The sequence below is a fragment of the Anthonomus grandis genome, chromosome 20, assembly GCF_022605725.1.
Source record: "Anthonomus grandis grandis chromosome 20, icAntGran1.3, whole genome shotgun sequence".
Taxonomy (NCBI): Eukaryota; Metazoa; Arthropoda; class Insecta; order Coleoptera; family Curculionidae; genus Anthonomus; species Anthonomus grandis.
In genome coordinates, this window is record NC_065565.1 from 5,118,175 (window position 1) to 5,133,078 (window position 14,904).

At 33.0% G+C, this 14,904-nt stretch overlaps 1 protein-coding gene and 1 long non-coding RNA gene across 14 annotated transcripts; one reads left to right on the forward strand and one right to left on the reverse strand.

The window, feature by feature from the left end:
- Window positions 1-4,664: 4,664 nt before the first annotated feature.
- On the reverse strand, window positions 4,665-12,146 carry LOC126747837 (U4/U6.U5 small nuclear ribonucleoprotein 27 kDa protein). Of its 4 annotated transcripts, XM_050456737.1 has the most exons (4): window positions 11,773-12,146; window positions 9,639-11,684; window positions 9,099-9,279; window positions 4,665-8,379 (listed from the first exon to the last, which is right to left on the reverse strand). In XM_050456737.1, the coding sequence occupies exon 2, from the start codon at window positions 11,673-11,675 to the stop codon at window positions 11,196-11,198; it is 480 nt and encodes a 159-aa protein (XP_050312694.1). In that variant the 5' UTR covers window positions 11,676-11,684; window positions 11,773-12,146; the 3' UTR covers window positions 4,665-8,379; window positions 9,099-9,279; window positions 9,639-11,195. The 4 variants fall into 4 exon arrangements, with proteins under 4 accessions (XP_050312694.1, XP_050312696.1, XP_050312695.1 ...); XM_050456739.1 differs by lacking the exon at window positions 9,099-9,279 and having other exon boundaries at window positions 4,665-8,019; window positions 9,999-11,684; XM_050456738.1 differs by lacking the exon at window positions 9,099-9,279.
- Window positions 6,294-10,149, forward strand: LOC126747838 (uncharacterized). Of its 10 annotated transcripts, XR_007664436.1 has the most exons (5): window positions 6,294-6,438; window positions 6,799-7,935; window positions 8,116-8,295; window positions 8,476-9,375; window positions 9,736-10,149. It is a non-coding gene; the product is annotated as an uncharacterized LOC126747838 (long non-coding RNA). The 10 variants fall into 10 exon arrangements; XR_007664434.1 differs by lacking the exon at window positions 6,294-6,438 and having other exon boundaries at window positions 7,820-7,935; window positions 8,116-8,222; window positions 8,403-9,375; XR_007664432.1 differs by lacking the exons at window positions 6,294-6,438; window positions 6,799-7,935 and adding an exon at window positions 9,376-9,555 and having other exon boundaries at window positions 8,150-8,295; window positions 8,476-9,195.
- Window positions 12,147-14,904: the final 2,758 nt, after the last annotated feature.

Consider the following 14,904-nt stretch of genomic DNA (forward strand, 5'->3'; position numbering starts at 1 on the left):
ATTTCAATATTTTGACTACCAGAACCCAAGATATTCACTTGCCAATAAGAGACAAAGTCTTTTGTTCCTTACAAGTACTCCTGAAACGAGAATTCCATTATCTTGACTTTTTGTGAATGGATTTTACTCATTTTTTCAAAAAAGAATAAGAAAGTCTTCAGCCTAGTCCATAAATCAATAATTTCCGAATTCTGACTAGTAGAATCCAAGATATTCACTTACCAATAAGAGACAAATTATTTTGTTCCTTACAGGCACTCCTGGAACAAGAATTCCATTATCTTGACTTTTTGTGAATGGATTTTAGTCATTTTTTCAAAAAAGACTAAGAAGGTCTTCAGACTAGTCCATTAATCAATAATTTCCGAATTCTGACTAGTAGAACCCAGGTTATTCACTTGCCAATAAGAGACAAAGTCTTTTGTTCCTTACAAGTACTCCTGGAACAAGAATTCTATTATCTTGACTTTTTTTGAATGCATTTTAGTTATTTCCTTAAAAAATTACTAAAAAGTCTTTAGACTAGTCTATAAATCAATAATTTCTAAATTTTGACTACCAGAACCCAAGATATTCACTTGCCAATAAGAGACAAATTATTTTCTTCCATACAGGTACTCCTGGAACAAGAATTCCTTTATCTTGACTTTTTGTGAATGGATTTTAGTAATTTTTTCAAAAAAGACTAAAAAAGTCCTCAGACTAGTCTATAAATCAATAATTTCAAAATTTTGACTACCAGAACCCAAGATATTTACTTGCCAATAAGAGACAAGTGATTTTGTTCCTTACAGGCACTCCTGGACTAAGAATTCCATTAACTTGACTTTTTGCGAATGGATTTTAGTCGTTTTTTCAAAAAAGTCTTCAGGCTAGTCCATAAATCAATCAATCGCTTTATTATCAAAAAATTTTACAATTTGTAGACAAAGCTGATAACTAAAGTAAACATAAAAACAAACAAAAAGAAAATAAAACTAGTAAAACAAATATACAAACTTATATAAATCAAAAATTGTATGTGGTCAAAAGTATGAATAAATAAACAGAACACAATTAAAAATTAAAAAATATACAAATGCATGTATACAATGTCAAAAAAAGAAAAAAGAAAAATATATACAAATATACAAAAGTGTTCATTGAATAATTCAATAATCATATATTGAATAGTTCAATAATTTTTAAATATTGATTAATGGAACTCAAGATATTAACTTGCCAAAGTCTGTTGCTTCTTACAGACACCCCTAGAACAAGAATTCCATTATCTTGACTTTTTTTGAATGCATTTTAGTCATTTTTCAAAAAAGACTAAAAAAGTCTTGAGACTAGTCATTAAATCAATAATTTCTAAATTTCGACTACTAGAACCCAAAATATTCACTTGCCAATAAGAGACAAAGTATTTTGTTCCTTACCGGCACTCCTGGAATAAGAATTCCATTAACTTGACTTTTTGTGAATGGATTTTAGTCAATTTTTTAAAAAAGACTAAAAAAGTCTTCAGATTAGTTTATAAATCAATAATTTAAATATTTTGACTACTAGAACCAAAGATATTCACTTGCCAATAAGAGACAAAGTCTTTTGTTTTTTACAGGCACTCCTGGAACGAGAATTTTATTATCTTGACTTTTTGTGAATGGATTTTAGTCAATTTAAAAAAAAAACATAAAAAAGTCTTCAGACTAGTCCATAAATCAATAGTTTCTAAATTTTGACCACTAGAACCCAAAATATTTACTTGCCAATAAGAGACAAAGTCTTTTGTTCCTTACAGGAACTCGTGGACTAAGAATTCCATTATCTTGACTTTTTGTGAATGGATTTTAGTCATTTTTTCAAAAAAGACTAATAAAGTCCTCAGACTAGTCTATAAATCAATAATTTCAATATTTTGACTACTAGAACCCAAGATATTCACTTGCCAATAACAGATAAAAATTCTTGTTCCTTACAGCCACTCCTGGACTAAGAATTCCATTAACTTGACTTTTTGCGAATGGATTTTAGTCGTTTTTTCAAAAAAGTCTTCAGGCTAGTCCATAAATCAATCAATCGCTTTATTGTCAAAAAATTTTACAATTTGTAGACGAAGTTGATAACTAAAGTAAACATAAAAACAAACAAAACACACAAAAATAAAATAAAACTAGTAAAACAAATATACAAACTGTGGTCAAAAGTATGAATAAATAAATAGAACACAATTAAATATTTAAAAATATACAAATGCATGTAAACAATGTCAAAAAAAGGAAAACCTAAGAAAGCAAAAAAAGTATATATATAAAAATATACAAAAGTGTTCATTGAAAAATTCAATAATCATATATTGAATAGTTCAATAATTTTTAAATATCGACTAATAGAACTCAAGATATTCACTTGCCAAAGTCTTTTGTTGCTTACAGGCACTCTTGAAACGAGAATTCCATTATGTTGAGTTTTTGTGAATGGATTTTAGTCATTTTTTCAAAAAGGAGTGTTCAGACTAGTCCACAAATCAATAATTTTTAAATTTTGACTTCTAGAACCCAAGATATTGACTTGGTAATAAGAGACAAAGTCTTTTGTTCCTCACAGGCCCTCCTGAAATTAAAAATCCACTATCTTGACTTTTTGTGAATGGATTTTAGTAATTTTATTAAAAAAAGACTAAAAAAGTCTTGAGACTAGTCATTAAATTAATCATTTTAAAATTTCGACTACTAGAACCCAAAATATTCACTTGCCAATAAGAGACAAAGACTTTTGTTCCTTACAGGCACTCCTGGAATAAGAATTCCATTATCTTGACTTTTTGTGAATGGATTTTAGTCATTTCTTCAAAAAGTTACTAAAAATCTTCAGACTAGTCCCTAAATCAATAATTTTCAAATTTGGACCAATAGAACCCAAGATATTCACTTGCCAATAAGAGACAAATTATTTTGCTCCTTACAGGCACTCCTGGACTAAAAATTCCATTATTTTGACTTGTAGTGAACGGATTTTAGTGATTTTTTCAAAAAACAGTAAAAAAGCCTTCAGACTAGTCCCTAAATCAATAATTTTCAAATTTGGACTAACAGAACCCAAGATATTCACTTGCCAATAAGAGACAAATTATTTTCTTCCATACAGGTACTCCTGGAACAAGAATTCCTTTATCTTCACTTTTTGTGAATGGATTTTAGTCATTTTTTCAAAAAACACTAAAGGAATAAATAAAAAAAACAAAAAAAAAATAAAAAAACTCCATAAATCACTAGTTTCTAAATTTCGACTACTAGAACCCAAGATATTCACTTGTCAATAAGTGACAAAGTCTTTTGTTCCTCACAGGCACTCCTGGAACAACAAATCCATTATCTTGACTTTTTGTGAATGGATTTTAGTCATTTCTTTAAAAATGACTAAAAAGTCTTCAGACTAGTCATTAAATCAATAATTTCTAAATTTTGACTACTAGAATCGAAGTTATTCACTTGATAATAAGAGACAAAGTCTTTTGTTCCTTACAGACACTCTTGGAACTAGAATTCCATTATCTTGACTTTTTGTGAATGGATTTTTGTAGTTTTTTCAAAAAATACTAAAAAAGTCTTCAGACTAGTCCATTAATCAATAATTTTTAAATTTCGACTACTAGAACCCAAGATATTCACTTGCCAATAAGAGACAAAGTCTTTTGTTCCTCACAGGCACTCCTGGGACAAGAATTCCATTATCTTGACTTTTTGTGAATGCATTTTACTCATTTCCTTATAAAAATTACTAAAAAGTCTTTAGACTAGTCTATAAATCAATAATTTCAAAATTTTGACTCCCAGAACCCAAGATATTCACTTGGCAGTAAGAGACAAAGTCTTTTGTACCTTACATGCACTCCTGGAACAAAAAATCCATTATCTTGACTTTTTGTGAATGGATTTTAGTCAATTTAAAAAAAAAACTAAAAGAATCATCAGACTTGTCTATAAACCAATAATTTCAACATTTTGACCGCTAGAACCCAAGATATTCACTTGCCAATAACAGACAGTCTGTTGCTTCTTACAGACATCCCTAGAACAAGAATTCCATTATCTTGACTTTTTTTGAATAGATTTTAGTCATTTTTTCAAAAAAAAAAACTTAAAGAATCAAAACATTCTACCATACATTGCTTCATTTTTTTGACGTGTTGTACCAGCTACAATCTTCTTGATACCAATTAATTCTGGAGGTATATAGAATCCTTACGGACCTACCAAGCAACAAATTTTCACCTGGATTTCATTAAATTCCTGTTATAATAATTTTATGTGTAAACCATCAGCTTGTATTATCAATGAATGCCACAATTCAGACAAATTAAACCTACTGTATCGTCGGTATCAAAAGTCTTTGAGAGATCTAAGTATACATCCCAATTATAAACTTTCTTTAGACTAAATCTATCCACTGAGCTTGCAATATTTAAAAAAGACTTTCTTGTGTAGTAAGTGGATAACAACAATGTAGTTGCGCAGGCATTTATAATGATCTGATCAAGGCTTTCGACTATTGGTTTGGTTGTCAATGAAAGGCTATTATTATTATTATTTTAATTAAACCATTCAATTTTTACCTGTCTTTACTTACCTTATTTAAATTAGGAACTCAGGAACAATAATGGGTTTCCCAATAAAACAACCTTTTAAAAAAACATTGTATTTATAATCACAAGATGTATATCAAATTAAAATTATTATCGAGATTTACATGGTTCTCCTATATGAAGGATTAAGAAAAAAACAGAGATTGGACTGCTGGTTTCTCCTTAAATCCTTCCAATAATTTGTCCATTTAACAGCCTCGAAATCAAAATATGATATATTCAAATACAAACATCCGTCCTATCGTAAGAAATATAAATAAAGTTATGAAAAAAATATATATAGTTGAACAACCCGTCTATTGCTTATTAAGTATGTACAAGTATACAGAAATTTCAACAAGTGGAAACCTGAAAAAGTTGTGAGGTATGTGTAAACGTGAGGCATCAAAATTGATGCTTGGGTAACAGATAATATACTGCAGAGCGTCTGGATTATATGGTAATAAATTATCAGTAACAATAGGAACAACTAACTTGTGCCATAACTATTTTATATTAAAAAGGGAGAATTAAATCACAATGGAATCATTTCTATCACATTGCGCATATAACAACTGAGAAGCAGCATGTGTTTAGTCCAATAATTGCCATGAATAGCCACTATTAATGTACTAAATTTTTTATTTCAAAAGATCATCCCTCACTTTTGAGATTAAAATAAACAGTTTAACTGATACCTTGTGCAGCTGCACATATTTAATAAAGATAATAAATATTCATAGTTTTTTTTATAATAAATAGTCTGATGTTCATAGTGTCTTGGCAGTTTTAGTATGCAGGAAAATCAGATTACAACAGGTAGCAGAATGTGCACAAACATACCCACTTAATTTTTAAGGTATTACATTCTTCTGGGAATTATTGATGCCAGACTAGTTAAAAGGTTTTTTTTTAAATATTTTAGCATTGAAAACTATGAATGGAGATGTTATTGAAACATTCAGAGGTAAGGAAACGATTCAATTAAATTCTATACGGTGTGTGTTTATATCCATTGTACAATTTGAGTACTACCTACATACTACGATAATTATATAATGTAATTATAATTGATACTGGGCAAGTGAAAAAATTTACTTTGGACATTTACTGTTTAACATTTAAGAAAATGAATTAACACAATTATTAAATTTACATTGAAGAAGAGAGACTTGTTGAAAGAATTAATTCTCTAAGTTGGCAAACGTTTACAGTTAAATAACTAAATCCTCGATAACGTAGGAGTAGTAGTAGTTAAATTTAGGTAATAAAATATCATTACTGATTCGATAAATATCGATCTGATTTTCAATTGTCTTGGACTTTGGAATCCGTTCGAAGGTCCGATGGAGAACTGAACGGTGCGCGCACCTGGCCATGTTTGTCTTAAAATATGTGAATTTTAATCTAGAGTGCCATGACTGTGTAATAACGATCCGGTAGGCTTGGAAAAATTTATTGGACAGTCACAGGCAGTTGAGTTAATTCAGAATTATTCTTCTTCTTTAATGACGTCAAATGCCTGTAAGAAGTTATTGAATTCTTCCTCGGGTAGACAACTACTTTACTAAATCCCTCATTTTTTCCTTTAATATCATCAAGTGCTTGGAATAAATTAATAAATTTTCCTTTTACAAACATTTGAAGAATTGCTAGAGCACAGAGTCGTTTTAATTTTTCTAAGGCTTAACAATTTTAAACAAATTCGCAGATTTTTCACTTTCTAAGACTCTGGAACCTATTCGAAGGTCCGATGGAGAACTGAACGGTGCACACCAGGCCATGTTCGTCTTAAAATAGAGTGCCATGACTGTGTAACAACGATCCAGTAGGTTTGGAAAAATTTATTGGACAGTCACAGGCAGTTGATTTATTCTTTAATTGACATATAACGTCAAATGCCTGTAAGAAGTTATTGAATTCTTATTGGACAGACAGTTGCTTTACTAAACCCCCCACTTCTTCCTCAAAATCATCGAGTGCTTGGAAGAAATTATTAAATTTTCCTTTCACAAACAGTTGAATTGCTAGAGCACAGAGCTTAACAATTTTAAACAAATTTGCAAACTTTTGACTGTCTTAGACTTTGGAATCCGTTCGAAGGTCCGATGGAGAACTGAACGGTGCACACACCTGGCCAGGTTTGTTTTAAAATATGTGAATTTCAATCTAGCGTAACAACGATCCAGTAGGCTTGAAAAAATTTATTGGACAGTCAGTTGAGTTAATTCAGAATTCTTCTTCATTAATGACGTCAAATGCCTGGCAGAGTATGTAGGACATATTCTCTTTTATCTTTTTAATTTTTCACTTACTAGAACTAAAACTAGAACTAAATGAATAAAAAGTGTTTCTTAGCATACCTGAATCTGCATACGAGGCCCATTAATACTTACTTAGAATGTGGTAAAAGAGGCCACTAATAATATAACGAAAAACTGTGAAATAAAACTGATTGTCTATGAAAATAGCAGAACCTTGACTGATCCCACCTTGATTGCTAATGAACTTAATAATTATTTTAGTAAAATAGGGCAAAGATTGGCAAGTAAAATAAAAAAGTGAACACCAAATTATATAGAAAGAACTAAGAGTAACTTAAATTTCTTTTACAGAAAATAAATTAAGAGCTTAAAAAACAATAGACATAATCACAGACACCTATTAAAACCTCTGTTGCATATTGTCTACTGCATTTGCAAGTGTGCTTAATAAGACAAATATAGTGGCTATTCTTAAACAAGGAAATATAGAATTAACCACAAATTATAGACCCAAACTGGTTAAAAAGTGCGTTACAGTATATCATACAAAGTAAAAACACCAATTTGCTTTAAGAACGAATACTTGTACTGGAAATGCCTGGTAACAAAAGGCCTTGTAGGTAACTTGGATAAGGGTAAGAGGACCTTGGGAATATTTTTGGATTTAGCCAAGGCTTTTGGCCCCATGGCGCATCATATTCTATTAGAGGCTGGACGAAATGGGTATTAGGGGAATTGGAAATAGTCTCATAAAATCATTTTTACCTAAAAGATCACAAAAAGTTAAAGTTAAAAATTGTTTAAGTAATTCAGTCTGTGTTGAATATGGTGTGCCACAGGATACTGTGCTTGGTCCCTTTTAATGTTTATATTACTGGCATACCTTCGATTTGTTGAAAACAAGGGAGACAACTATTAAAAACAAATTTAACAGTCATTAAATATTGACCAGACAAAATCTATTAAACCCTATAAAACTGAACCAAAACTAGTTTTCAAAAATTGAAAAATTATTTACTTAGACCCACTATACAGGGTTGGACTTTTCGTATGTTATAGTCAAAGGTTGAAGCTAACTATTCTCTTACTACACATTTTTCCATAAATGTACAGGGTGTCTCGGAAAATCCAGTCAAAATTTATTAAACCCTAGAGGACTGAACCAAAACTAGTTTTCAAAAATTGAAAAATTATTTTCTTAGACCCACTATACAGGGTTGGACTTTTCGTATGTTATAGTCAAAGGTTGAAGCTAACTATTCTCTTACTATACATTTTTCTATAACTGTACAGGGTGTCTCAAAAATTGGAGCCAAAATCTATTAAACCCTATAGGACTGAACCAAAACTAGGTTTCAAAAATTGAAAAATTATTTTCTTAGACCCACTGTACAGGGTTGGACTTTTGGTATGTTATAGTCAAAGGTTGAAGCTAATTATTCTCTTACTATACATTTTGCCATAAATGTACAGGGTGTCTCGGAAAATCCAGTCAAAATTTATTAAACCCTATAGGACTGAACCAAAACTAGTTTTCAAAAATTGAAAAATTATTTTCTTAGACCCACTATACAGGGTTGGACTTTTGGTATGTTATAGCCAAAGGTTGAAGCTAATTATTCTCTTACTATACATTTTTCCATAAATGTACAGGGTGTTTCGGAAAATCCAGTCAAAATTTATTAAACCCTATAGGACTGAACCAAAACTAGTTTTCAAAAATTGAAAAATTATTTTCTTAGACCCACTGTACAGGGTTGGACTTTTGGTATGTTATAGCCAAAGGTTGAAGCTAATTATTCTCTTACTATACATTTTTCCATAAATGTACAGGGTGTCTCGGAAAATCCAGTCAAAATTTATTAAACCCTATAGGACTGAACCAAAACTAGTTTTCAAAAATTGAAAAATTATTTTCTTAGACCCACTATACAGGGTTGGACTTTTGGTATGTTATAGTCAAAGGTTGAAGCTAATTATTCTCTTACTACACATTTTTCTATAACTGTTCAGGGTGTCTCAAAAATTGGAGCCAAAATCTATTAAACCCTATAGGACTGAACCAAAACTAGTTTTCAAAAATTGAAAAATTATTTTCTTAGACCCACTATACAGGGTTGGACTTTTCATATGTTATAGCCAAAGGTTGAAGCTAATTATTCTCTTACTACACATTTTTCTATAACTGTACAGGGTGTCTCGGAAAATCCAGTCAAAATCTATTAAACCCTAGAGGACTGAACCAAAACTAGTTTTCAAAAATTGAAAAATTATTTTCTTAGACCCACTATACAGGGTTGGACTTTTGGTATGTTATAGTCAAAGGTTGAAGCTAATTATTCTCTTACTATACATTTTTCCATAAATGTACAGGGTGTTTCGGAAAATCCAGTCAAAATTTATTAAACCCTATAGGACTGAACCAAAACTAGTTTTCAAAAATTGAAAAATTATTTTCTTAGACCCACTATACAGGGTTGGACTTTTGGTATGTTATAGTCAAAGGTTGAAGCTAATTATTCTCTTACTACACATTTTTCTATAACTGTTCAGGGTGTCTCAAAAATTGGAGCCAAAATCTATTAAACCCTATAGGACTGAACCAAAACTAGTTTTCAAAAATTGAAAAATTATTTTCTTAGACCCACTATACAGGGTTGGACTTTTCATATGTTATAGCCAAAGGTTGAAGCTAATTATTCTCTTACTACACATTTTTCTATAACTGTACAGGGTGTCTCGGAAAATCCAGTCAAAATCTATTAAACCCTAGAGGACTGAACCAAAACTAGTTTTCAAAAATTGAAAAATTATTTTCTTAGACCCACTATACAGGGTTGGACTTTTGGTATGTTATAGCCAAAGGTTGAAGCTAATTATTCTCTTACTATACATTTTTCCATAAATGTACAGGGTGTTTCGGAAAATCCAGTCAAAATTTATTAAACCCTATAGGACTGAACCAAAACTAGTTTTCAAAAATTGAAAAATTATTTTCTTAGACCCACTGTACAGGGTTGGACTTTTGGTATGTTATAGCCAAAGGTTGAAGCTAATTATTCTCTTACTATACATTTTTCCATAAATGTACAGGGTGTCTCGGAAAATCCAGTCAAAATGTATTAAACCCTATAGGACTGAACCAAAACTAGTTTTCAAAAATTGAAAAATTATTTACTTAGACCCACTGTACAGGGTTGGACTTTTGGTATGTTATAGTCAAAGGTTGAAGCTAATTATTCTCTTACTACACATTTTTCCATAAATGTACAGGGTGTCTTGAAAAATCCAGTCAAAATGTATTAAACCCTATAGGACTGAACCAAAACTAGTTTTCAAAAATTGAAAAATTATTTACTTAGACCCACTATACAGGGTTGGACTTTTGGTATGTTATAGTCAAAGGTTGAAGCTAACTATTCTCTTACTACACATTTTTCCATAAATGTACAGGGTGTCTTGAAAGATCCAGCCAAAATCTATTAAACTTAAATTCAGAGCATTGTGGTAACTTTATATTATGCCAATTTTCATTCCTAAATGCAGGGCGCACTATAAAAACAATAGAGCCTTTATATTAATTGGAATTTACATTCTTCAAATAAGTATTTATGTATATTAATAATTATATTGCCAGATGCTTTACAAAGAGCATTGTATCAGAAAAATATTATTTACAATGCTTCTAAAATTTATAATCACTTGCACCATAATATAACAAATGCCCCAAATTTTTAAGAAAAGTTCAAGAATTACCTGTTCGAGAAAAGCTGCTATTCTCTCGATGAGTTTTTTTTACTAAAATTTCCAGCAGCAAATATTTGTGTTGGTGGGTAATTTTTTGGAACTAGATAATTAGTTAAATATTTCTAAACTGGAACCGTAAATAATTTATATGTACATTGCTTTTTTGAATTACAACATGACTTTCATCTTCAGTTAAAGAACTTTATGTATGTATATGTGCTTCCTACTGAGAAAATAAATGATATTTTTATTATTATAATTAATTAGGATAATTCAGTCATAGTCCCAACAATTATTGAAATGTGTGTGTCATCCTTAGTAAAGGAGAGTAACTTAATTATTTTTCTTCAAATACTTGCTTAAGCAATAATTGCATTGTTATCTGATTTTCCTGCATAAAAAAATAAGCACTATACTAACTAGCTATTTATAAAATAATGCCCACTAAGTGAATCTTACCGACAAGAGAGAGTACTCTTCGCCTATGTTAAGTGTGTATGTTCATCTGCAGTATACACCTGATTCTGAGGTAAATTATGGTTGTTCACATATACAACAAGAACTCGCCTAAAATACATTCAAGCTACGAAATCCAGAGGCCTGTTAAAACCACCTTTTCGGTTCATATATTGTCTATACTTCCGCTTCAAAATAACGTGCACCCCTCCGACATCGTTGCCCTCGACCTTTTTACCTTTGGTGGTGTTAAAGGAGCAAAACCCCATTTGTCTCATCATCTCTTGTTCCTCCTCGGTTTTACCCTCCAAATCTGCCGCGGTAACCGTGGGCCTCTTTTCCGTAATTAAATGACTCCTGCTCCTCTCGTAGGACCTGGATCTGCTCCTCGAATGCGACAGTCTGCTACGTCTTTCGTGCGAATGACGTCTTCTTTCCCTGTCCCTTTCCCGCGACCTATCCCTAGACCTTTTCCTTCTGTGTCGTTCCTTGTCTCTATCGCTCCCTATTCGATCCCGTTCCCGTTCTCTGTCCCTTTCTTTATCCCGTCTTCTTCCCGGTCCTTGGCCGAAAGGAGACTTAGACCTACTGCGACGACCCATTAAGGAATTCTTCGGGAAAAAAAACGAAAAAAAAAACTGGAATTTTTTTTTTTTGGGGGGATAAAAAAACCGGAAAAAAATCCCGAGCGATTTTTACCTGATTTTTTCGGATTTTTCTAGGGACTCCAAACAAAACGCGCCATGTTAAAAATTTTCGTCGGGATAAAACGTCGATTTTAGTTACGGTATTTTTTACGCGGAGCGCTGGTGTTTCCGATACGTAAAAATGGGGCAAAACGGGCCTTCGGTGCACCGTACTTAAGGTCGAATATTCAGTAACGACTCTCGTGACAGGACATGCGTGATCCTTATAACTTTATTTAGCGCGGTTGCCAAGCGTTTCAATTGTTCCTTAAACTTTTTCTTTTTGGTTTTTTGATTTAAAAAAAATAAATAAATAATTTTTTCTACTGCCGTGCGTAAAGTACTCACTTTACACACTTCCCAGGGCCTAAAAGGTTTCACTGTTTACGCACTAGTGCCTGAAAAAGTCTAATAAACGTCAAAGAGTAACTTGACGTTTATCTGACATTTAATTTGTCAAAAATTTTTTTTACGCACTAGTGCGTAAAAAGTGAAACTTCATAAGCCCAAGGGAATGTGTAAAGTGAGTACTTTACACACTCTACTTACCGAAAGAAGTATTTAAAAAAAATACCAAATTTTTGTACGGTCAGTAGTGCGTAAAAAAATTGCTTAAGGCACTAATGCGTAAAAAAAACGTCAAAAAATTTGTTAACAAATTATAAATTAAATGTCAAGTAAACGTCAAATTATTATTTACGCACTGCTGCATAGAGAGACTTTTTTAGGCACTAGTGCGTAAAAAACAAAACTTTATAAACCCTGGGAAGTGTGTAAAGTGAGTACTTTATGCACGGTAGTAGAAAATGGTTATTTATGTAACGAGTGTGTAAAATGATCTTTTTTTTATGAATGGAAAACTTGGGAAGAAGTAAATTAAATAGGAAGAAGAAAGCAGTGAGTCCAGTTGCCTGGAAGAAGGAAAAAATGACTCAGAGTTACTTGAGAGAAGAGAACAATGGGCTCACCTGCCTGGAAGAAGAAAAAAGTGACTCAGAGTGACCTGAGAGAAGAGAACAACGGATTCAACTGTCTAGAAGAAGGAAAAAATGTCTCAGAGTTACTTGAAAGAAAAGGACAGTAAATTGAACCTCTTGTAAGCAGGGGAAGATTACTCCAACTGTCTGGAGGAAGGAAAAAATGACTCAAGAAGAGGAAAGTGAATCCAACTGCTTGGAAGAAGGAAAACATTACTCCAGTTGCCTGGTAGAAGATAACAGTGAGTCCAGTTGTCTGAAAGAAGGAAAAAATGACTCAGAGTTACCTGAGAGAAGAGGACAGTGAATCCAACTGCTTGGAAGAAGGTGAAGATTACTCCAGTTGCCAGTGAGAAGAGAACAGTGATTCACGTTGCCTAAAAAAAGGGAAAAATTCGGGAATTTGTTTGGAAAAAGAGAACAGTGAGTCCAGTTGCCTGGAAGAAGGAAAAAATGACTCACAGTTTCGTGAGAGAAGAGAACAATGGATTCAACTGCCTGGAGGAAGGAAAAAATTAGTCAGAATGACCTGAGAGAAAAGGAAAGTGAATCTAACGGCTTGAAAGAAGGGGAAGATTACTCCAGTTGGCTGAAAGAAGAGAATTGTGAGTCCAGTTGCCTGGAAGAAGGAAAAAATTTCTCAGAGTGACCTGAGAGAAGAGAACAACGGATTCAACTGTCTAGAAGAAGGAAAAAATGTGTCATAGTTACCTGAAAGAAGAGGACAGTAAATCCAACTGCTTGGAAAAAGGGGAAGATTACTTCAGTTGCCTGTGAGAAGAAAACAATGACTCCAACTGCCTAAACACAGGGAAAAATTCGTGAATTTGTCTGTAAGAAGAGAACAGTGAGTCTAGTTGCCTGAAAGAAGGAAAAAAAATTTCTCACAGTAACGTGAGAGAAGAGAACAGTGGGCACAACTGCCTGGAAGAAGGAAAAAATGTCCCAGAGTTACCTGAGAGAAGAGGACAGTGAATCCAACTACTTGGAAGAAGGAGAAGATTACTCTAGTTGTCTGTGAGAAGAGAACAATGGGCTCAACTGCCTGAAAGAAGGAAAAAATGATTCAGAGTTACCTGAGAGAAGAGAACAATGAATTCAACTGCCTGGAAAAAGGAAAAAATGACTCAGAGTTACCTGAAAGGAAAGGACAGTAAATTCAACCTCTTGGAAGAAGGGGAAGATTACTGCAGTTGCTTGTGAGAAGAGAACAGTATAAGAGAACCAATACAAAGATAGAAGCAATGATTAGATTTAAAAGTAACCACTTCCCTCAGGCACTAACACTACCAATGGTGGCGGTGGTGGAGGCGGCGGTGGTGGTGGTGGCGGGGGCGGAGGAGGGTCGAAATCCTCACCTAACTCCATGCCCCTTTCTCCTGAATCACGCGCGTTCAAACGCATTACGCAAACGACAGCGTCGTCCACGAATCTTAGCGGCGGCACCACGGTTAGTATCGATCTAGTTGACACTCTGGAGATATTCGGTTTTTGGTCATTATATATCGGAAACTGTATCCACCGATTTTGAGATTTAGCCACAAACCCGTTTAGATTTTCTAGTCTGGTCTCCCACTATCGATAGAGACAGTTTCTGATAAGTCCTCCTGTAGATCACAACTCTACCATGATGCGATTTTTGCAAAATCTAACTCTGTACATGAGATCTAACTCTGTACATGAGAAAAAATGGGAAAAATTCGGGAATTTGTTTGAAAAAAGGGAACAGTGAGTCCAGTTGCCTGGAAGAAGGAAAAAATGCCTCAGAGTTACCTGAAAGAAGAGAACAAAGGATTTAACTGCCTGGAAAAAGGAAAAAATGACTCAGTGTTATCTGAAAGGAAAGGACAGTAACTTCAACCTCTTGGAAGAAGGGGAAGATTACTGCAGTTGCTTGAAAGAAGAGAACAGTGAATCCAGTTGCCTGGAAGAAGGAAGAAATCACTCAGAGTTACTTCAAAGAAGAGGACAGTGAATTCAACTACTTGGAAGAAGGAGAAGATGACTTCAGTTGCCTGTGAGAAGAAAACAATGACTCTAACGGCCTAAAAAAAGAGAAAAATTCGTGAATTTGTCTGTAGAAAGAGAACAGTGAGTCCAGTTGCCTGGAAAAAGAAGAAAATGACTCAGAGTTACTTGAGAGAAGAGAACAATGGGCTCAACTGCCT